Here is a 23,232-nt window from a genome sequence, read left to right on the forward strand (position 1 = left end):
TCTTATTTAAGATTGTATGCTTAAGTGATCTCTACACCCAACTTGGGGCTCGAACTCAATCCTGAGACCAAGAGTCCTATGCTCCACTGACAGAGCCAACCAGGCACCCCCAAGAGGATAATTAGGATTTTATTTTTTTATTTTTAAAAAGATTTTATTTATTTCAGAGAGCAATCCAGCAAGAGAGCCAGGATCCCAGGATCCCGGGATCATGACCTGAGGCTGAAGGCAGATGCTTAACTGACTGAGCCACCCAGGCAGCCCTAATTAGGATTTTAATCTAGGATTCTCATTTATTGACTTTATCTCAATGACTACCTTCCTCTTTTCTTAAAATTTCTAATATTATTATTTTGTTCCATGCTGGTGAATTGTCTAAAAACAAAACTCTGATTTGTAGTTTGCTGACTTCGATGGTAAACACTCCCAGCACGGCCAGCTTCCAGTTACCAGTGACTTAATAGCCAGCTTGTGTTGAGTTTCAGCTTTTGTCTAAATTCACTTAATAATTTCATGCTCTTTTTTAATGAAATGCTTTTTTTCTTTTCTTTTCTTTTTTTTTTAAGATTTTATTTATTTATTTGACAGAGAGGAGGAAGCAGGCTCCCTGTTGAGCAGAGAGCCTGATGCGGGGCTCGATCCCAGGACTCTGGGATCATGACCTGAGCCGAAGGCACAGGCTTTAACCCACTGAGCCACCCAGGTGCCCCAATGATTTTTTTTCTTAACATTCATACATATTTGAGGTCTTTTTTATCAGGCCATTCCTTACAAGTAGTTTTATCTGGAGTGAATTTGATGTTTGTACTCTTTCTTAGCATAAATTTCTTCCCCCTGACAATCCACGGGTGGGTGTAGCACTTGGCTCCATCCAGCTCCTGCCCTTTTGGCTTTTATTCTAGAACAGGTCTGCTGACATTTAGTAGTCTGGGGATCTCACAGAACAGGCACAGTCAACAGGATCATGTCAATTGCCTGTCCTAGCAGGGGGTGAGTGGTCCAAGTCCTCCCACCTGCTTCAGAGGTCTGGGTCTTAATGAAAGTCTCCCCTCCAGCCAGCGCGCAGCTCAGGTTCCAGTCCGGCTCCCAGCAGCGAGCCTGGCTTTGGTTCTGGTCCTGTACGCAATGCTTCCCGCAGCCTCCACTCCGTAAGACAGAACAGCCGGTAGTTACTCTGTTTCTGGACTGAAGCCCAGCGAATTTTTGGCTTCAGCCCTGGCTCACCATTTTGCATTTTTACCCTATTGCGGGTCTACAGAAATATCGATCTTGTTTTGGGGTCAGGCAGGGTGTTTTCTGGTTTTTACCTTTTTGGATCACTGTTGTGTTGGGGTCACAGTGGGTATCACTTTAACTGGAGCGCTGGTGCCCCACCTGGCCTTCTCCATCTTCTGGTGTCCCGTGAGGACCTCTTTCCCCCTCCTCTTGTCCCCTCTCTGGAATCTGGCGCCCCTTCTTGCCCACCTCTTTTCCAAACCGCTCTCCCACCTCCAGCTCGCAGCCACCCCTCCCGTACTTGCAGCCACTCTCCTGCACCTGGTGACACCTGCAGGGACATGGAGCCCTTCATTCCCTCACATCCGTTCCCAGGGGACCCTTTGTATTCTCATTCCCTGGGGGCATGGACTCCAGCCCATACCCACAGCTCTGCCACCCACTCACTCTCGGGACAACCATCATAATCACTTGCTGCAAATTAACAGGGAAAAATATTTAAAGATCTACAAGAATTTAGAAGGTTTACTCCCCAAAAATTGCCACCACAGGAAACATGAGTAAATAATTTATAATACTGGGATGAGTACAGGATAAATTGGGGTTTATGACACAGGGATGAGGAAAACTTTTCTAGCCATGGCATAAATCCAGATTTCTTAAAAATGAAATCTGAGTAACATTAAACTTTTGTGTAATATTATGAAAACTGAGTTTATAAAGACAAATGAGGAAAACCCCCACCACTCAAGAGAGTCCCATTTCCTTAAAATAGCGGTGGCTTAAAATCATTAAGGGCTGACATTCAATAGTAAAGTGATGAGGCAAGAATGGGCAAAAACACAAATATCCAATAAACTGAAAAAGTTTGCCAAAGTGCACTAAATACAGAATGCAATGAGGTCATTTATTTTTGCTACTCGAACTGGCAAATTTGTAAAAATTGACAATAGAGAGGATTGGCCAGCAGGAAAGAAAATAGGTACTTTTGTTATCACTACAATAATGTAAATTGGTAAAAACGTTCTGGTAGGGTAAGTTGGGAATGGATTAAAATCGTCTAAGTCTCCACTCTCTGACCCAGCACCAGGACTTCCAGGAACAGATCCTACAGCGACTTTCACAGGGCAGAGGTGAGTGAGGCTGCGGGCCGTGGTCCCATGGCCACCTCCCGCGCCTGTCACTAGAGAAGCCAAGAACGCAATGCATATGCCTATGTGCTGGACATGACACGTCCAAGATAACGCTACTGAGTGAAAAGGCGCGGTGCACTAGAGCCTGAGTAGGATGTTCACATTTTTGTAAAAACGTTGATATGTAAACAGAAGGAAATACTATCGGATGTTCATCAAAATGCCAGCAATGGTGATTCCAGAGAGGCGGGGAGAGACAGCACCTGCTCCTTATGTATGTATATACACATACACACACACACCTTTTTTAATGAGCATATATTAGTCTAGTTAGCAGAAAAATACAAATAAAAATGAATCATGATTAGTAAAGCCTTTCATAATTACCTTAAAATTTCTGAACATAATGAATGATGGGTATAGCTCGAATTTATCTGTCCTTATGCATACAGATGACCTCTGAGTTAAAGTAGCCAACAGGTCCACTATTACAGATAAAGAGCACTATCAGAGTTTCCACTTGGTCCTAACTTCCTTTCCAAACACTGCTGCTCAACTCCAGGCACAGTGTGAAACCCCGTGGATAAGACCCAACTCACTTGGCCAGGTGTGTCAGAAACTCACCTGGTGTCTCCTGGGTGCCATGACTGACCACCAGTGCCTGAGCAGACACAGCAACAGCAGGAACAGGAAGGCCTAGATTCTGAAAGGGTTCATCTACCCTTGCCAGACCAATCCCTCTGAAGATTCACTGACTTCTGTGTTTCTCTCCAAATTGGGAGATTTACAAAAGTACCCAAGATGCTCACCCAAAGAGAAATGGACATCCTCTGGCACAGGGAACAGAGGTAAAAGGGATCAGCTGAAATGTCACTGGATTTAGAAGGAAGATCGCCCCAAGGGCAGGAGACATTGGCAGCAGGTCTCCAGGAAGGGACTGAGAAGGGGGAAAGCTCACGGGTCTCTCTGTTGCTGCTCCCCACACTCCCATCTGTGCAGCGGGGCCCGCACACCTGTGCTGTGAGGTCTCTCTCGCACTCTACATCTACCATTCCTGCAGGGGCGGGAGACGGGTCCTATCTCCCCACCAACAAAATAAGCAGGGATTCCTAGGCTCTGCGATTATCCATAGCGACCAGATTATTATAAAGATAGGGAAAAACCATGGCTTAAAAGGGGGGAGGGGCAGGGGGAGGACTACTTTTTCCAAAATGCAAAATTTTCCTTCTACCTTCCCCCATCATTTGCACAATTTTTGTCAAGTCCAAACGTAATTTAAAATGAGGTAGGTAGTTTCTCTCTCCTCTGCTTTTGTCTTTGTGGTGACTGTCGAGGCCTGTGCCGTGAAAGCACTGGTCTCCCATGCAGGCGGAGTGCCGGGGTGGGCACTGGTGACTGGTGGAGCGTCTCAGTTGGCTATTTTCTCAATCTCGTCCAAATCATCGGTGTCCAGTCTTTCTATTTTCTTATCTGAGGAGGAAAATGAGAATTCAGAGAGAAATCAGTGCGGGTCTACCATGGAGACACACACCCAGGAAAGGGAACAGCATGCAGGGAGAGAGGAACACAGCGTTCTGCCCGGCCTAGGAACAGGACCATACCTCTGGCCACAGCAGTCTTGCACTTGACCCCAAAGACTCCCGGTGCCCAAGTGAGGGACAGAGAGAGCCCTAGGTCCCTCGGCCTGGCCAGGGGGGCACTGTCCTTTGCATCCCTGACCCTGAAAACTTGCCAGGTGTGCTCTTCGAGAACTTCCATATTGTAGGAAAGGAGGGGACTGTGTGACAAGGACACGGGCCTCTCTCGGGGCCACAGGAGAACCGACCCTTCCCCACTCCCCGGGGGCCATTCCCAGGTGCTCACTAAAATGCTCCTGGATTCTGTTGAGGATGTTCATGCTGTGCTTGCTGTCAACCATGTTCACTGCCAGGCCCCTCTTGCCAAAGCGGCCCGTGCGCCCGATCCGGTGCAGGTAGGTCTCGTTGTCCGGGTTCCCGTCCTTGTCCACGGGGAGGTCAAAGTTGATGACGACAGAAACCTGTTCGACATCAATACCTGCATGAAAGGCAGGTGCAGAGGAGTCAGGACAGGAACCGAAAATCACTGCCCACCAAGTGAGGCTGAAACACACCAGCTTCGGGTGGAAGGAAGCGTCTGGGGCAGGCCGGCTCTGGGATTTGGGGACCGGGGGCATGCAGCAGAACCCAGAGGGAAAGAGAACTTTGGCAAGTGCTGACAAAATTACGACCTCAAGAAGAGAGCCTCTGGGACGCCTGGGTGGCTCAGTGGGTTAAGGCCTCTGCCTTCGGCTCAGGTCATGATCCCAGGGTCCTGGGATCGAGCCCCACATCGGGCTCTCTGCTCAGCAGGGAGCCTGCTTCCTCCTACCTCTCTGCCTGCCTCTCTACCTCCTTGTGATTCCTGTCTGTCAAATAAATAAATCTTTAAAAAAAGAGAGAGCGCCTCTGCTAGACACAAGTATCAGAAAACGCAGCCGAAACCTCCATGGGGGCCCCAAAGAGAGCAGACACCGTCCTGGGCCAGTGAGCTGCTGCTCCATGTCCTTCCAGCACATCGGCGCCTCTGGCTTCTGTGACAGTTCTCATGTGCCAGGGGAATCCAGTATCTCCAGGAGAGAACCAAGCCCACGTGGACTCCCCCAAACCGGCGGAGCGCCCCGTAGAGGACTCCCTGGCTACCCGGGGCCTGGCGGACAGACACATTCTCTGCTCACCGCGGGCACACACGTTGGTGGTCACCAGCACCTTCTCTTTGCCCTCTCGGAAGCGCTCGATCACCGCAGCCCTCTGCTCCACCATCATCTCGCCGCTCAGCAGCGCCACCTGGTGGCCTTCTTTGGAGAGCTCTGCTGCCAGCCAGCTCGCTGTCTTGCGGGTCTGGGAAGAAGGAACTCTTTTTGAGAAATGAGGGTACCTGAAGAGAGTGTTTTTTTTTTTGTTGTTGTTTTTTGTTTTTGTTTTTCCCGAAGATAGTATTTTTTGATCTGGAAGACTCTACACGAAACTCAGTAGCTGACGGTTAAACTTCCTAAAATTGTTAACGTGACATGCTGTGACAGGAGATAACGATGTCAGCTGGATATTAATCTTACAGAATATTTAACCTGAATATAATCACAAGGCGGGGACACGAGAGAAATTCTCAAGATTACTTACTAGCTTGGACTCTTCAAGATGTTTGCTTCATGAAAGGTGGGCAAACTGTTCCAGGTTAATGGAGTCTCGAGAGACCTGACAAGTACGCGCTGCGATCTCTGACTGGCTCTTAGGCTTAACACCACCGGCCAGAAGCAATAAAGAACATTTTTGGCACAAGTGGAGAAATGGGGGAAAAAAACCCAAACAAACCAATAACAAGTGGAGAAATGGAATATGGAAGGACTAGATAGGAGTATTATTATTATGTCACTGTTAAAGGCATGACAATGGCACTGGGCTTATGTAGGAGCACCTCTCATTTCTGGGAAGTACTTAGGTGTGGACTATCATGATGTCTACAATTAACTTTAAAATACTTCACCAAGGGGCACCTGTGTGGCTCAGTAGGTTAAAGCCTCTGCCTTCGGCTCAGGTCATGATCCCAGGGTCCTGGGATCGAGCCCCGCATCGGGTTCTCTGCTCAGCGGGCAGCCTGCTTCTTCCTCTCTCTCTCTGCCTGCCTTTCTGTCTGCTTGTGATCTCTCTCTCTCTCTTTCAAATATGTAAAAAAAAATTTTTTTTTTAAAGATTTATTTATTTGACAGAGATCACAAGAGATCACAAGTAGGGATAGAGGCAGGCAGAGAGAGAGAGGGAAGCAGGCTCCCTGCTGAGACTAAGCCAGCCAGGCGCCCTGAGGGACTTGACTGTGAAGCCCTGTATGCCTCAGAATACTAAGACGAAACTATCTTACACCTTCACAAACCATTCCTTTCTGGCCACATATGGCACCCGGCCCGCCTCAGCACTGAGGTGGCGCTGGCTGAGAGGAGAGGCCAGCACACCCTCCAGAGCTGCTGCTGCCACTGCTACTCACATGGCAGAAGATCATGGCCTGAGCGATGGTGATGGCCCCATACAGGTTACACAAGGCCTGGAACTTCTCATCTCTGTTATTGCACAGCACGTAATACTGCTTGATGGTGTCCAGTGTCTCCTCCTCGCGCTTCAACTTGATAATGTTTGGGTCTGGGACCACTTTCTGGGCAAACTTCCAGACAGAGTCTTCGAAGGTGGCAGAGAAAAGCAGCATCTGGCAGTTCCGGGGCAGCATCCTGCAAGGGAAGACCCAGGTACGGGGCATGATCCCGAGTCTCTTCTGGAACGAACAGAAGACAGCAGCCCGGGGCTTGCATGGGCTACGTGCCCAGGAAAACAGCGAAAGTGGGAGGAGAACAGCGGGGAAGAGGTGAGAGCAGCCACGGGGCAGGAATGGGGCTGCGGTTAGATTCCCTAAGTCTCCTTCCTCAACCCCAGTCAGTGCTGATGAGGAAGTGGCCCATCAAACAAATGCTTCTGGAGGTACTAGATAAAGAACCCGACAGGAGCAAGAAGAGGTGTTTGAAGTAAAAGGAGAAGATGCTGCAGATCAGGAGGCTGAGAAGTTCCTCTTGACTCAAGAGTTCCTACCTCTGGATGCGGATGCTCTGATCTTGGTGGCCCTGAGTAGCTATCATCACGTCAGCCTCATCCAGAACAAACACCTTGATCTTCTTGGGGTCAATGAACTTGAGCTTGGCGCACCAGTCCAGAACAGTCCCAGGGGTGCCGATGACAATGTGCTCACTGATCTTCTGACCTCGTTCCACTGTGGAGACAAGATGTTTTCTGTGGGGATTTCCGTGGCAAAACCAGCTTTGGAAATCAAAGCTTTGCCCATCCTTCCAGAGTTAGTAAAACAAGTTAACTCCAGATGTCAAAACACATATATAGGAGTGTTACCCGAAAGTCTTGGGTTCTTGTAAAGCAGGCACAATGGCACCCATCTCACTGCATCGTGGTCAGGATTCAATCCTCTGCAGTGAACCCTCAATAAGCATCATATCTCCTTCCTGTTTCCTCCTGTGATTCAACATCAACTCGCTCATTCTCCTCAACATCACTCTTACTCACTTCCCACCATACATTCACTCACGGTTCATAGGTTTTTCTTTAGTTGGTACTTGTGAGCCCCAGGATCCTGGCCTAATGCATTTTTGCTTTGTTAGACATTGTAATGTGTAGACAGTTTTCCTAAGTACAAATTCTCTCATTTAAAAAACATATTACTTGGAGCGCCTGGGTGGCTCAGTGGGTTAAAGCCTCTGCCTTCGGCTCAGGTCATAATCCCAGGTCGTGGGATTGAGCCCCGCATCGGGTTCTCTGCTCAGCCTGCTTCCTCCTCTCTCTCTGCCTGCCTCTCTGCCTATTTGTGATCTGTGTCTGTCAAATAAACAAATAAAATCTTTAAAAAACAAAACAAAACAAAACATATTACTTTCGAATCACAGCTGGTGGGAGCTGAACCGGTAAAATCACCTGTCGACATTACTAATGCGCATAGCCTGTGACCAATACTCCATGATTAGGAATTAAGCCTGTTGTATATTAATATGTGGGAAACAACACATATGCAGGGATATTCAAGCATCAGAAGGGGCACTAGGGGAGCTCAGTGGGTTAAGCCTCTGCCTTTGGCTCGGGTCATGGTCCCAGGGTCCTGGGATGGAGCCTTGCATCGGGCTCTCTGCTCAGCGGGGAGCCTGCTACCCCCGCCCCCTGCCTGCCTCTCTGCCTACTTGTGATCTCTCTCTGTGTCAAATAAATAAATAAAATCTTAAAAAAAGAAAGAAAGAAACCAAAAAGTTTGAGGACCACTGCTCTAGGCAAATATAAACTGCTTGGGTCAAAGGGTGGTCTGTCATAGTTTTTCTAAGCAATGCCAAACTGCTTCCAGAAATGACTGTCCCATTGTATACTCCCTACCAGGAATGTATGGGCATTCCAGTTTTTGGACATCTCCATCAATACTTAGTATCATCAGACTGCTTCACTTCTGTCCGTCTGAGAGGCATACGGTGGTTTTAACTTACATTTCCCTGATGACAAATGAGGCTTTTGTGAGGAGTCTGTTCAACCGGGCCTCTTACTATTAGACTCTTTCCTTATTTAGACCGCTTACTTTTTCCTTACTGACTTACAGTTTTATATACTCTGATAACTTTCTAATGAACCATTTTCTACCTGCCCCTCCTCTCCACTTTACTCCATGTTCTCTATATGACATTCTATAAAAGACATGGGAGAAAAAAATGGTGGAAGGATTTCTGGTTTTGATAAGACCAAGTTATCTGTACGTGCTCCTCATTTACTCTTACGAAGGCTGTGCTTGTTTTTAAACAAAGGGATATGACTCCAACCTACCATCCTCACACCTACTAATCCCTTGTTAGTAATAAGCAGCTTCAAGAACTCTGCATGCTGAATTCAAAACCCTGTTTTCTCTGGGAAGAACGCCAGACTTTAAGAACTCCATGACTCATACAAAGATTTTTTACAACAACTCAAAATCTTTTAAGAGTAGAAACAAAAAAAAAAAAAAAAAAAAAAAAAGGAGTAGAAACGACTGTTAAATAGCAAGTTTAAAACAGATTTCCTGAAAGTGATGCAGTGGGCCCTAAGGTCAACTGAACCAGAAAATTTAATATTATCATACCTTCAAAATTCAAACACCCAACCACCCTATCCTGCTCACTGCTTAGGTCTCAGGCCTTTATACTTACATTTATTGCCTCGAACAGCATAAGCAAGCTTTAGTTCTGGATGAAATTTGCCCATCTGCTCAATCACTTTTCCCGTTTGAAGCGCCAGCTCATATGTTGGGGAGAGGCACAAACACTAACAGGGAGATCATAAAGGTTGAGTTCAGAAGAGCCTTTCAGTAATAGACAACAGGACCTAAAGCAACAACACGCTGACCTTACCACCACTAAAAAGTGCAGGGAACCATGTACATCCTTTCCAACCAGGCCCACTTTTCAGCTGTAGACCCAAACCTACAGCAGGGAGCCCTGGATGGGGGGATGCCTTCAGAAGCCACTGTTGAAGACTGCTGCTGAATGAATTCTACCCAGACTGTGGCCTAGTGCATGACCTGGCTCTGCCTGAGCCACAAGAAACATTCAGACCCCTTTAGGGGCACCACCATTAACCCCCCACCGTATGGCACTGCCTTGCCCAGGGCAGGCAAGCCCTCAGGATCCCCCAGCCCTCACCTGGGGGTATTTCTCTGCTGGTTCCACTCGGCTGAGCATGGCCAGGACGAAGGCAGCTGTTTTACCAGTACCTGACTGAGACTGGGCAATCAGGTTCTGGGGGCTGGATCAAGAAAGAATAGAAAAGAAAATAATACTGTTTAAACACAATTCGGTATCAAAAGTTCTTTTTGGATGGTAGACAAGCAGAGCTTTCTCCTTTTAGTCCAGGTTTTCTGCACTGAACACAATGGTATATTTTTTATATGTTGTCAAAAAACTGCTTAAATATTAAGGGACATAATGATTTAGATGTGTTCATGCCAAGAATCTTCACTCTAGACTCCAGCACAGCCAGCGTACCCAAGTTTTGTACCCTAGGGGCCCCATGGAAATTAACACTGCAGGTCAGCTCTGTGCTGAGGCAAATCCCCGAAGGTATTTTCTGCCGAGCTATAATGCGTCTCTAGGACTTGGCTCCCTCTGTGTGTTCCCCTTCCCTTCTTTACGAAAATACAAGACACCAAGTCAAACAGATGCTTTAAAGGGAACTTTCACATTTTATTTAACGTAACCCAGTCAGGGAAATGGGAAGAATTTTTGTCGTTAAATAAGAAAAATAATGGAGTTGAATGGAAAAGGTTACTACATAGAGTAGGATGCCAGTTTTCTACTGCTGAAGTTTCTCTCCTCCTCTGCCCCTCCCTGCACTCACTCATGTGCATGATGTCTCAAAGAAATATATTTTTTAAAAAACCCCCAATTTAAAAACTGCACAGAACAACATTAGCTCTCTTCATCAGTTTTGTTTGTTTTAAAGATTTTATTTATTTGGGAGCAAGAGTGTGGACACATGAGCAGTGGGAGAGGGAGAAGCAGACTCCCCACTGAGCAGGGAGCCTGATGTGGGGCTCAATGAGAGGACCCTGAGATCATGACCTGAGCCAAAGGGAGCCACTTAACTAACTGAGCCACCCAAGTGCCGCTGTTTTAAAGATTTAATTTTTTAAAGTAATCTCTACACCCAATATGGAGCTCGAACCTACAACCCCGATATCAAGAGTCACATGCTCTATGGATTGAGCCTCTGCCTTTGGCTCAGGTCATGATCTCAGGGTCCTGGGATCGAGCCCCACATCAGGCTCTCTGCTCAGCAGGGAGCCTGCTTCTCCCTCTCTCTCTCTCTGCCTGCCTCTGCCTACTTGTGATCTCTCTGTCAAATAAATAAGTAAAATCTTAAAAAAAAAAAAAGATTTTTTTAATTTGAGACAGAGAGAGAAAGCGTGTGCATGCAAGTGGGTATGGGAGTGGGAAAAGGAGCAGAGGGAGAGGGAAAGGGAGAGAGTCTCAAGCAGACTCCATGCTAACTGTGGAGCCCTGTGTGGAGCTGGACCTCACAACCCTGAGCTCATGACCTGAGATCGCAATCTGAGCTGAAACCAAGAGTACGAGATGCTTGACCGACTGAGCGACCCAAGCACCCCATCAGTTTTTACTGTTAAGTGGAAAAGGCAGAAGCTGTACCAAATTTCAAATGACTCTCTGCACTTGCTCAAGTGGATTTCCTGAAGAAACATGCTGTCCCAAACATACCATCTTGTTCTCAAGTAGAGTTAACAGTTATTGGTATAAGACATTAAACCAAATCCTGCATACTCACGGCTCAGCAAGCATCATGGGTAATGCGTTCTCTTGTATCTTGGATGGTCGATTGAAGCCCATGGCATAGACTCCCTGGAGAAGCTGTGGTTTCCTAGGAAGCCAGAGAGAGAAAGAATGGATTCCTAGTCACTCAAATTGTTTTAAAAGCCTAGAATTTTAGCTTTCCCTAAATCTAGCAAAGAATGTTTCCTATCTTTGTCAGACGTATTTTTCTAATGCCTTAAAAAATATCTAAAATGAAACCAAGCCACCATCTTTTCCTACTAAATCTTAATCTGCAATTCTTTTTTTTAAGGTTTTATTTTTATTCATTTGACAGCACAAGCAGGGGGAGCAGCAGGCAGAGGGAAGAGGGAGAAGCAGGCTCCCCACTGAGCCTGATGCAGGCTGCATCCCAGGACTCTGGGATCATGACCTGAGCCGAAGACATAACCAACTGAGCCACCCAGGTGCCCCTTAATCTGCAACTCTCGTGCAATTCCGAAAATACAGACTAGCTTCAGTTCTTGGAGAAATTCATGCTTTCAGCAGATCCACAAATATGACTGGTCTTGGAGGACAAATGTTCCCTGAATATTTCAAGAGTGGTATGTATTAATTCATATCAATCTTATAATTTGCATAAAATGAATTATAAAAGACATAGTTAAAAATATACTGCTTACTATACCAGTAACATACAGAAGTCCCCTTAAGGAATGAGATTCAGTTTTAATTTCTGGAGGCAGATGTTAAACTGAACCACAGTCATTTTGTATTCCATGGTCCTTTCAAAGCCAGCCGTGCAAATACTCAGGACAGTCAAGAAATACGAAAATTGCGACACCTGGGTGGCTAGGCTGTTAAGCGACTGCCTTCAGCTCAAGTCATAGCTCGAGTCCTGGGACTGAGACCCGCATTGGGCTCCCTGCTCAGCAGGAAGCCTGCTTCTCCCTCTCTCTCTCCCACTGCTTGTGTTCCCTCTCTTGCTAAATAAAATCTTAAAAAAAAAGAAGAAAATTGTTTCAACCAGTTTCTATTACCTGATCTATAGTAAATAGGTAGGAGTGTTCAATTACCATACTTAACTTTCCAAATGTTCACATTTAGTTATTATGTCTAGTTAAAAATGAAGAATAGGAAAGCACCAGCTTATGTAAGTAGATGCACAACAAATATCAAATTCAAGTTGGTCGTCTTCTTCTTTTTTTTAAGATTTTATTTATTTATGACATAGAAATAAAAAGCACAAGTAGGCAGAGCAGCAGGCAGAGGGAGAGGGAGAAGCAGGATCTCCACTGAGCAGGGAGCCCGATGTGGGGCTCGATCCCAAGACCCTGGATCATGATCTGAGCTGAAGGCAGAGGCTTAACCCACTGAGCCACCCAGGTGCCCCTCAAGTTGCTCTTCCATTGCATTTACAATTAGCTCTCTGCTACCTCCACACTGACAGGGTGTTCCACAAAAATCCCACCAGACTGTAAAGAAGAGTCAAACCAAGTCAAGACTTCTGTTCTCTGAGCCCTCCTTGGAGTTAACAGGCTCTCTAAATGGCAAATTCTTCTGGCATATGTTGGTTCTCAGATACAAAGACCTGAAAGCATAACCTCTGGTGTCTTCTGTTTGGAAGAAAAGGATATGAATCTTGGCAGATTTTGATTTGGTTGCTAAGGAAACAAAGTCACAACTGATGAAGATCTGAATGATCCAAGAGCTTCCGGTGGTTCATTATTTTTCTCTTATTTTGCAGATTAATTAAAAAATGTTAAGTACAAAAACAAAGCAAGGCAACTTAAGTTTCATTTTTTGTTTCCTCTAGCCAACAGCTACTAAATCAGAGAGAACTTGACTTTTCAGAGAGGACAGTTCCTCACTGGTTGGACTGGGAGTTCAAGTCCTTTAAAAGAAATGGGGTTTAAAAACCATCAATCCTTGGAAAAGCAAACTGTTGCTTCGGGAAACAAAAGAGCACAACTTGCTGCCCTGATCTAGTTTATAAACAGAGGCAGAGATGACAGATTTGCTCAATGAAGCCCCTGATGGAGGGAATACACATAGAAAAATATAATATCCTAAGGAAAAAAAAAAAAAAAAGCCATGCTTTAAAAAACTTGTTCTTAGCTAACAGTTTAGTAATGACTTGATTTGGTTTTATTCAGCTCTCATAGTTTAAATGTCTCTTACTCTAAAGCAGTGGTAATAAGTTGGCAAGAATGTAGCCCTTATTAGCCCACAGTGGGCATACTATAGATTCTGCTGATAAAGGCAAAGAATCTATTAATTTCACCACTTTCTTGTTCACCAGCTATTTTCTGTCTGTGATTTCGGTCCCGGCAGGCAGCAAGAACGGTAGTTACGTCTTATGTTACTCACGACACCCAGCTCAGTAGTATGTCTATAAACCAAGCATTCATAAATACTTCTTTACTAATACGCTGAGAGAAACAAAAAAACTTGGTATGACCTTCCACAATTCTGCCTTTAAAATAAAGAGATGTTAGAAGTCATTCTTAGCACAGTGCCATAAAAGTGCTCCCTTGTGGCTTAATTCTGGGTTCTGAATTAGTTTTTTTGTTGTTGTTGTTTGTTATTGTTTTTGTTTTAAATTCCAGAATACTGAAGGCTGCTTTCTGCCGTAGGTACTAGGAATCCTGCATAGGCTCTTTTGATTGATTATGTAAAAGCAGATAAAGTGTTCTCAAGACCGTAAACCCTGTAGTCTAACGAAAGGGCTTACCTAATAAGAAATGTTCCTGACATCCAGAAATCACCTGTCAGCCAATATTTTATTGAAAGTTCTAAGAGCATAAAAGAAAAAAGACTTTCAGCTATGATGAATAAATTTGTGGCATTTAAAAATCCCTCCCAAGAGGAGGAGAACTGGGTAGCCAAGAGACAAGGGTGGGAGGGAAAACCATCACCGTAAACTTTTCCATACTTTCTCACTTTTGAATCATGTGAATTATTAACTAATCAAAGAAGTAAATACATTAAGATTCTTAAAAATAAAGGCAAAAAGTAAAATTCCCAAAAAATCTCTGAGATGCTCAGTTTTAGAAAGGCGGGACCAACAAGGAACAGCTGTTCGAGGGAACAGACACTCACAGCCGAAGCTCCTCAAAGGACTTCACGGAGTAGAGCGGGGAGTTCGGGTCCCGCTGCAGGACTTCCACCTGGTTTGTGTTATCCACCAGGTTGCTTCGGATCAGCTTGTTGAGTAAGGACTGGGCAGCTCTGTCCTCTGTCAGGAAGAAACCAGCAGATCGCTTTCATACTCACTTGGCAAACCCACCCTCATGGAATCTCTCTTTCTCCCTGGCTCTGCACCAGCACCTGGGCCGCTGAGCACAACTGGAGAAAAACAATCACACCGACACCGACAGGTCTCGCTTTAGATTCTTGACCACCAGCCTCAGTTGGGCTGCCCTGCCCTGTAAGTCTTCTTGTTTCTATTCTCTCCTCATTCACTCCTCTCGGATCTCCACCTCCACCTCTCTTCTCATCCCTCCTCCTTCTCACTCATCTGATGAACCACTTGTACATCTTCACAGAGATGTACAAGTGATCAGAAGCACCTCAGACACTGCAGTAACACACCTACACACCCACCTGCTTTGTGTGCATACTCTATGTCCCCTCTGGTAACCTGGGAAGGAAAAGCCTGTGCTTAAGGCTAACCCCTGCATTGGTGCAACAGGTCCCAGCCCCTTTTGCCTATAAGGATATTTCTCCCCACACTAACTCTGTCTTGCATTATCAGCTTTCCCTTCCCCTGGAACATTCCCCTACTGCATGTGCACACGTTTTAACATTTCATTATGAACTTGCTTCTTCCTTTAGTCCTCATTGCCATCCAGTTGCTGTCCTATTTCTCTACTCCCCTTTATAGGACATTCCCTGAAAAGGCTGTCTACGCTCATTGTCCCCACTTCCTGTCCCCCGCTTCTGCTAAATGTACACTGAATAGGCTTTTGTATTTAGCCTCTGCGCTTGAGACCTCAAAGGCCCTTGTTGAGCACACCAGTGGCTTCTACAGTGCTAAATCAAGTGAACAATCCATTTTTATATCTTCCTAATCGATTTATTATCTATATTTGACTACCTACTTTTGAAACACTTCCTTCTTCTGGTCTCTGGATATCCCTCTCTTTTGGTTCTCCTTCCGCCTCACTGCTTCTCAATCTCCTTTGTGATTCCTCTACATCTCTTTGATCTAGTGCCTCTGTCTCCAGAAAGGCAAATCTTGGGTCACATGTTGTTTCTTGCTACAGTGTTTTAAAAAGTAATTACCTTTCTCTTCTTCTTCTGTTTTCTCTGCAGTGGCATTGGTTTTAATAACACCTACACAAGAAAACAGGTGTCATCATAAAGGCAAATTTCAAACCCATCTGAAAGGTGTGACAACATAAATACTGAATCTTACATAAGTGATCAAAATGTAAATATTTGGCATTTCTTTATATTTAATGGGTTTTTATTCCTAGAAAGCACATATGAAAATTTCAACTTTCTAGATACGTTGGCTGACTTCATACTGATCAGAATATGTCACCTCTGACTTCCTTATCCTATTTTAAAATACACTATTATTTTAGCAAACACAATTGAAAATTGGTTAATTGAAAATTAACAATTAATTGAAAAATAACAATTAAAATTAATTGTTTAATTGAAAATTAAAAGGAAGAGGTAAAATCACTTTTTGTGGATTACAGGATTGTAAACCTGCAGAACTAAGTATTAACTTAAAAATGACTATAAAATAATATATCTGAGCAAAAGGTAAAAAGGCTAAGTACAAAAGAAGTAAAGAGAAATAAGCAGCTTTCATAAATACAGAAATATAACTAAAAAGATCCTATTTATAATAGCAATTAAAAAGATGAAATCCTGCACCCAGAAATAAAGTTAACAAAAAGTATGCAAGACTTATACGAAGAAATCTTGAAAAAAGTCATAAAATAATGCAAAGACTATAGCTAAAATGTCAATAAATTAAAGTGGAATTCTAACATATTCAATTAACCCAAAAGGCAGGAAAAGAGAGGTAGAGAAATTATGAAAGACAAACAAATCAAATAGTAAAATTGCTTAACTAAACCCACCATATCAATTTTAACTCACCATTTATATTAAATGTAAATGGATACAAAAAATAAAAGGCATCCAAATTGGAAAGGAAGAAGTAAAACTGTCAATATTTCCAGATAATATGATATTATGTACAAAAAGCCTCAAGATGCCATCAAAATACTGTTAGAACCAATAAATGAATTTTGTAAAGTTGCAGGATACAAAAATTGATACACAAAAATATGGCAAGTTTCTATATACAAATAATGAATTATTGGAAAGAGAAATTAAGGAAAAAATGCCATTTACAATTACATTAAAAATAATTAAATACCTAGGAATAAATTTAACCAAGAAGGTGAAAGGCCTGTGTACTAAACACTGTAAACATGAATGAAAGAAACTGAAGACACAAATAAATAGGAAGGTTTTCCTTATTCATGAATTGGAAGAATACTGTTAAAGTGTCCATATACCAAAAGCAACACACAAAATCAGTGCAAATCCTATCAAAATTCCAATGGCATTCTTCACACAAATAGAACAATTTAAAAATTTGTATGCAACCACAAAACTCCTGAACAGCCAAAGCAACCTCCGCCCCCACCCCCCAAAGCAATCTCGAGAAAGAAAAACAAAGCTGGAGGCATTATACTCCTTGGTTTCAAACTATATTACAAAGCTATATAATTAAAACAGTATGGTACTTGCATAACAACAGACACACTGACCAATGGAATAAACCATGACCAGAAATAAACCCATGCATACACACACAGTCAACTAATGTATGACAAAGAAGCCAAGAATACACAACAGAGAAAGGACAGTCTCTTCAGGAAATGGTGTTGGGAAAAATGGACAGCTACATGTAGAAGAACAGAACTGGCCCGCTATCTTAACCACATACAAAAATTAACTCAAAATCGATTAAAGACTTGAACATTAAGTTCTGAAAACCTCAGAAGGAACCAACCCTACTGACATCTTGATCTCAGATTTCTGGCCTCAAGAACTGTGAGACAAGAAACTTGGACTGTTTAAACCACTCAATCTGTGACCTGGAATGGCAGCCCTACCAAACTAACAGAGAGTAACGACTGGCTCAATGAACTTCCGGGATAAAAAGGAAGCCTTTTACCTGTTTACACGCTGAATTTTGAACCCAGATTTTTTAAAAAAATTAAGTTAAAAATGTAAAGAAACACTACCAAAAGAACAGTGGCAGGAGCCAGAGACTAGGTTAAATCTGTAGAACTAATGTATCCTCTTCAGCAACGGAATTTACTGGCTCTCAAATACAGTGCCATCATTTGCGAAACATTATGCTAAGTGAAAGGCCTTTTCACGCAGCAGCTACTACTGCAAAGCAGGAAAGCAGGAGAGCACGCTTAGAGTGTGTATCCACCTAGTAGTTACAAGTGACTCACCATTGGTATCTGGTTTGACTTTTTCTTCCTTGATTTGCAAATTACTCATCTGAATGGAAATAAAAGGAAACAGAGTTAAGCAAATGACCCAATTAAAGGAAAGGAAGTCCCTTGAGCAAAGAGAAGTTCCCTAGTGAAAGTCTAGTAGCACTTATATTCAGGGAGTTGTCCTGCTCAAGCAGAAATCCTACAAGGTTGGGTGAAGACATCATTTCACATCCTCAAGAACCTTAAAAGGGGAGGGGACTAACAGAGCAGATGGGAAAAAAAAGTTTTGTTTTAAGATTTTATTTATTTATTTGAGAGACAGAGACAGAAAGTGTGCACAAGGGAGGGAATACAAGCAGGGGGAGTGGGAAAGGGAGAAGCAGGCTTCCCGCTGAGAAGGACCCTGGGATCTTGACCTGAGCCAAGGCTGACGCTTAATGACTGAGCCACCCAAGCGCCCCAGATGGGAAAAAAGCTTGACAGCAGTCTCAAACCTTTACTTTTCTTTCAACTTATGCTCTTTCTAGAACATCTGCCTTCATTAAATACCTTTGATAGCCTTTCAATAGCGGACACACTCAGTTTTCCTTCTGGATATGGTAAAAAACAATACCATCTCAGCTTTTAGTCCTGAAACCCACGCTGTGGTGGGTAAACACTTAGCAAATAAATTATAGCTTTTTTTTCTGCTTTATCAACCACTTCCACTATGAATTAGGTTAAAAAGTTATTTTATTTTTTTTAAAAAGATTTTATTTATTTAGCTGACAGAGATCACAAGTAGGCAGAGAGGCAGGCAGAGATGAGAGAGAAGAGGAAGCAGGCCCCCTGCCGAGCAGAGCCTGATGCAGGGCTTGATCCCAGGACCCTGAGATCATGATCCCAGCCGAAGGCAGAGGCCTAACCCACTGAGGCACCCAAGCACCCCAAAAAGTTATTTATTTTTGATGAGAGAATCAACAAATTCATATTCCTGATTTAGAATATTTTGGAAACTTGAACGAAAGATTTTTTATTTTGGCCACTAGTCCTGGTCAATGCAAACTTGCTTCCTAAGCTGCAAATGAAAGTGCAAGCAGACCAATAATTTATACATTTGTAATGAAGTTTCCGATCTCATGAGAACATTTTTCCACACTCAAGGTATTCTTAAGAGAAAGGGTATGATACAGGTATGGGTATTATAAAGGTATATTACCAGGGTCTGAAGAGCACCCCCAATCCAGTGCTAATTAGACAGACCCCAAGCCCTTCCTTCAAAATGATCCCTCAACTGACACAATCATTCATTATCCTTTGACGACTACCACTTGAGAAATACTTCCTCCTCCATTCCCCCTCTCCTCAACTGACTCTACTCTTGGTCTTTGGGAGAAGTCCACCCTCACGCAGTGGGAATATCTACCTCCTCTCTTTAAAACCAGGTCTTCCAGAGAAAAATCAGATCAACACACTACTGCAGATAGACACCCTTTCCCTAAGGCCAATGGGAAAGCTGGCACACAACAGAGAAGGTATTTTATACCAGAACTTATCCACTGATTAACCCCTATTTTTAGGCTAATACACAGGATCTGCAGAAGCTGACTGACTAGTCTTGCGATGGGCTGAAAATGCAAATAAGGCAGTCTGGTATGCCCAATGCAACCAAGCTGATTAGTCTCAAAGCCTGACTGATGGAAAAGAAAACCATAACCAAATCTACTGTATTATAATTTGTTTGACAAACGTATGTGCTAACAAAAGATGACAAGCTTAGAAGCTAGAGAGATCTAAGAGTTTGTCAGCATTTATCGGGCTGTATTCAAGGGAAATACTACTGGCAGATGAGTATTCCTGTCTTGAGACGTAACTCCACCATGGGAAAGAAGCAGGCCAGTCAACTCTCATTCTCCTTCATTCTGTATTCATCTTAAGTGAGACCCTTCTGATTATTAATTATGCCTCTCACAGAAAGCAGTGTCCTTGACACTGGACACCTGTTTTCAGTTATGATAAAAGCATCCTTCCCCTATCCAAACTGACAGAGTAGCTCCTGAAGGGTGGCTAATGTTTTCTGGTAGTCCCAGAGTCCCTGATCCATGAAGGGGTGAACTCTAAGGCACGCAAAGACTCTCAACAAGGCCTGAAGACCTACCTCTATGACAACCCTAACTGCAAAAGGGTCAGATTATGTCTCTAAAAGATTCTTAGGGTTGCCTTTGGGTTTTTGTTTTTGGCTGACCAGGGAAAAGGAAGGAATTAAACTGGTGATTTGGCCAAAAAGAGGCAACAACGGAAGCCATTTGTGCTGGAAGAGATGATAGTGGCAAGAGAACTGGCATCACGTCCTTTCTACTAATTCAAACTCTCGGAATTTTTTATCAGGGTTCCTAAAACTGCAACCAAACTAAACTTCCCGACCTCTCCTTCCCCTCCAAAACCTGTTTTTATATGTAGGGAAGACTCAAGGCATATCCTTGACCACACAAGCTTAAACCTAATAAAAATCCTCACAGTGTGTAAATGTAGAATCCTTATCATTGTGCTTTCTCTGTCCTCTTCTGTCATTTTCATCTACTACCTGTACACTTGAGAGCACAGTCACGTAACCTAATATCATGAATTATTCTTAAGGTACACAAGTCTACACGATAAAATATAAAAAGGGGGATGGTCTTCCCCAACTAATAGGAAGCAGTGTTTTGTTTTAAAGATTTTATTTTTTTAGACAGAGAGAGAAAGAGAGAGCTTGTGCATGCAGGGGGTAGGGGCAGAGGGGAAGGGAAAGGAAGGGAACCCCAAGCTGACTCTGCTCTGCATCCCAGCCCGACACAGGGCTACATCCTACAACCCGGAGATCGTGAACTGAGCCAAACACTAAAAGTCGCACACTCAAATGACTGAGCCACCTAGACGCCCCTAGGAAGCAGTGTCGTAACACATTTATTTATAACAGCTTCCTGAGAAGTACACGGATTAAAACCAAATACTAAGTATGTTTAGACCTATATTTACAATATTCGTAGTATCACAGCTAGATTAGAGTCATAGGCTTAAAAAGATTTGAAACCAACTATCTTTTAGGAAAGCTCTGGTGTGAAATAGTGGATTTTAAATCCTCCTATGCCAGAACCTTAACTTTTGTCATACTCTCTGATTTATTTGTGGGAAACAGCCTGTTTTATTACTTGCCCTGATTCTTCTCCTGACTCCAATGCCACATTTCCAAACGCAAGATTGGTGCTGTGCAGAAAACATAACACAGCTAACAGTTTCCTATCCTTAGAAAAGTCAGCTTGCAAGGCTGGCCCCTGTCCCGCATCTGGGGTCTTGGACTTCTGAAGGGTTCCCACCATTCCTAGAACTGCTGAGGGGTTTGCTATGCCTAAACTGTTTGTAAAAACATGTGATTTATGTTAAACACCTGCTTTCCTTCTCCAAGTCTGGAATTTTGGTACACGCTAGGCAGAGGGTTAGTTTGTGAGAGCACCCACGTCCCCAATAAGAACCCTGAGCAATGAGTCTCTAATGAGCTTCCCTGACAATACTTCACATGTGCTGTTACAATTAGCTGCTGCAGGACTTAAACTCAAATTAAGCTGAGTATGTAAGTCCACTAAGAGAGGACTCTTGGAAGCTGGTACCTGGTTTCCTCTGGACTTTGCCAGATGTGCCTTTTCCTTCTGCAAATTTTGCTTTGTATTTTTTCATTGTAATAAATCATAGCTGTGAGTACAAACATATGCTAGGTCTTGTGAGTCTTCCCAGGAAATCACTGAACCTGGACTATTCCTGGGGATTCCCAACACAGGTACCTACCAAGAGAACTCCTTATCTTGAAATAAGAAGAGACAAACCTGAACCCAACATCGTCCATATAAAATCTGCCCAACATCCCACTTCCCTGGTCCTGTTATTAACATTTTACTAATACTACCTGTGGGCTCCTGACTGCAAACAGCAACCTTTGCCTTTTTCCTAAATCCTGCTCTTTATACTGCCACAATTCTCTTGAATCCATCTCTTCATTGTCACTTCCACCAACCAACAACATACGCCCTCTCTGGGCTAGACTGCCACAGGGATTGCCTTTCCTTTGGACATCACTCCTTCTAACATTCTCTGTAGTTCGATAAATCTTGACAGCTCTCAGATCTAATCTTGCCCAATATCCTCCCGAAAAATCCCAAATCAACTAAGTTAAGTCTCTCCTCTTTAAGTTTTCAATGAAAGTTGCAAACCACACTATATAGTATTTTCTGTTCAGCTTCTACTACAACCCATAAACTGAAGTTGTAGCAAAAATGAGTTCTGATTCTTGCTCTCTAGATAAGTCCAGCCCCTCTGAGCATTTTCTCCTAAAATGCCATTCACCTCTCTCCTAAATGACTCATTCTCTAAAATCCATTTGAAATAAAAACTTTTTCCTACTCATAAACGGCCTCTTTCCACTCAGAGATCACTTATCACATTATTCTTACCATTTTCACAGCACTTCCCACATTCTCACTTTCCTAACTAGACTGTAAAGATTCTTTTTATACTCCACTGGATTTAGCCCGTAACATTTGCCGACAAACTGACAATCCTCCCAATGTAATCAAGGATGACTGGGGAAAAAAATGTAACTTAGTCATTAAAAAACTTAGATAAGACTTCAGACTATCAAACAAACACAAACTATTAAAATCAATTATCATTATCACTAAACTAACCTTAACTAAGATATCAGAACAGAAAGCCAGTTTACACTCTAATGACCTTAAGCTGAACGGGTCTTCATTAATCAAATAACCAGTATATGAAATAAAACGTCGCTTCAAACATCAACGAAACAATTTGAAGGGCCTCCCGCTGACATCTGCAGTAGACTGAAACAGTAAATCTGAACCTGAATCTGTTATTCTTCAAAGAGCTACAAACTGCCAACCATGTTAAGCACAAACCGAAAAACAATGTTTAGCACAGAATCACTCAGAAAACAGACAAGAGAATTAGCACCTAAATTTCCCTACAAACCCCACGCCCGAAAAGGAAGTGCAACAGAAAAAAAAAAAAAAAGGCAAAGTGGGAAAAAACTTGCTACTGGGTAAAAAAGTCTTTAACCCGCCCAGATGAACAGTACAAGGCCGACGCTGGTCTCTTTCGACCCAGGCGCAAATCGGGGCTAAGTGATTCCCGGCAGCAAACTCTAGGGAGATGTGGGCCACAAGCCTGCCCAACCCGGGTAGCTAGCTCCCTGGGCTCGCATCAGGGTTCGATCGGGCCCCTGCTACGTTCGCCCCGCGGGAGCTGAAGCCACTGACCGACTTGACAGCCGCTTCCTGCTCGTCCACTGCCAGGGCCCACGAGTCGGTGGCCATGATCCGGCGGGAAGTGAGGTCGACTCGCTAAAGAATTCACCGCACGCGCGCCAACACCAGTCCCGAGTCCGCTGTCTCCGCGAGAACCACCCCCACGAGGACCGGAAGCGGTGGTGCCGAAAGTGACGTCAGTTCCTGCCCGGCGCTAGGCGTCACTATTCCGCGCCGCGCCGGGC

At 43.7% G+C, this 23,232-nt stretch overlaps 1 protein-coding gene across 2 annotated transcripts; it reads right to left on the reverse strand.

The window, feature by feature from the left end:
* Window positions 1–1,722: 1,722 nt before the first annotated feature.
* On the reverse strand, window positions 1,723–23,171 carry DDX19A (DEAD-box helicase 19A). 2 transcript variants are annotated; one of them, XM_032326231.1, is made up of 12 exons: window positions 23,000–23,171; window positions 17,724–17,772; window positions 15,511–15,561; window positions 14,326–14,461; window positions 11,240–11,332; window positions 9,601–9,703; window positions 9,109–9,223; window positions 6,977–7,154; window positions 6,384–6,621; window positions 5,083–5,245; window positions 4,212–4,403; window positions 1,723–3,818 (listed from the first exon to the last, which is right to left on the reverse strand). In XM_032326231.1, the coding sequence occupies exons 1-12, from the start codon at window positions 23,054–23,056 to the stop codon at window positions 3,757–3,759; spliced, it is 1,437 nt and encodes a 478-aa protein (XP_032182122.1). In that variant the 5' UTR covers window positions 23,057–23,171; the 3' UTR covers window positions 1,723–3,756. The 2 variants fall into 2 exon arrangements, with proteins under 2 accessions (XP_032182122.1, XP_032182123.1); XM_032326232.1 differs by lacking the exons at window positions 15,511–15,561; window positions 17,724–17,772; window positions 23,000–23,171 and adding an exon at window positions 13,958–14,018 and having other exon boundaries at window positions 14,326–14,407.
* Between the last annotated feature and the right edge of the window lie 61 nt (window positions 23,172–23,232).

This window comes from Mustela erminea, chromosome 19 (assembly GCF_009829155.1).
Source record: "Mustela erminea isolate mMusErm1 chromosome 19, mMusErm1.Pri, whole genome shotgun sequence".
NCBI classification, from domain to species: Eukaryota; Metazoa; Chordata; class Mammalia; order Carnivora; family Mustelidae; genus Mustela; species Mustela erminea.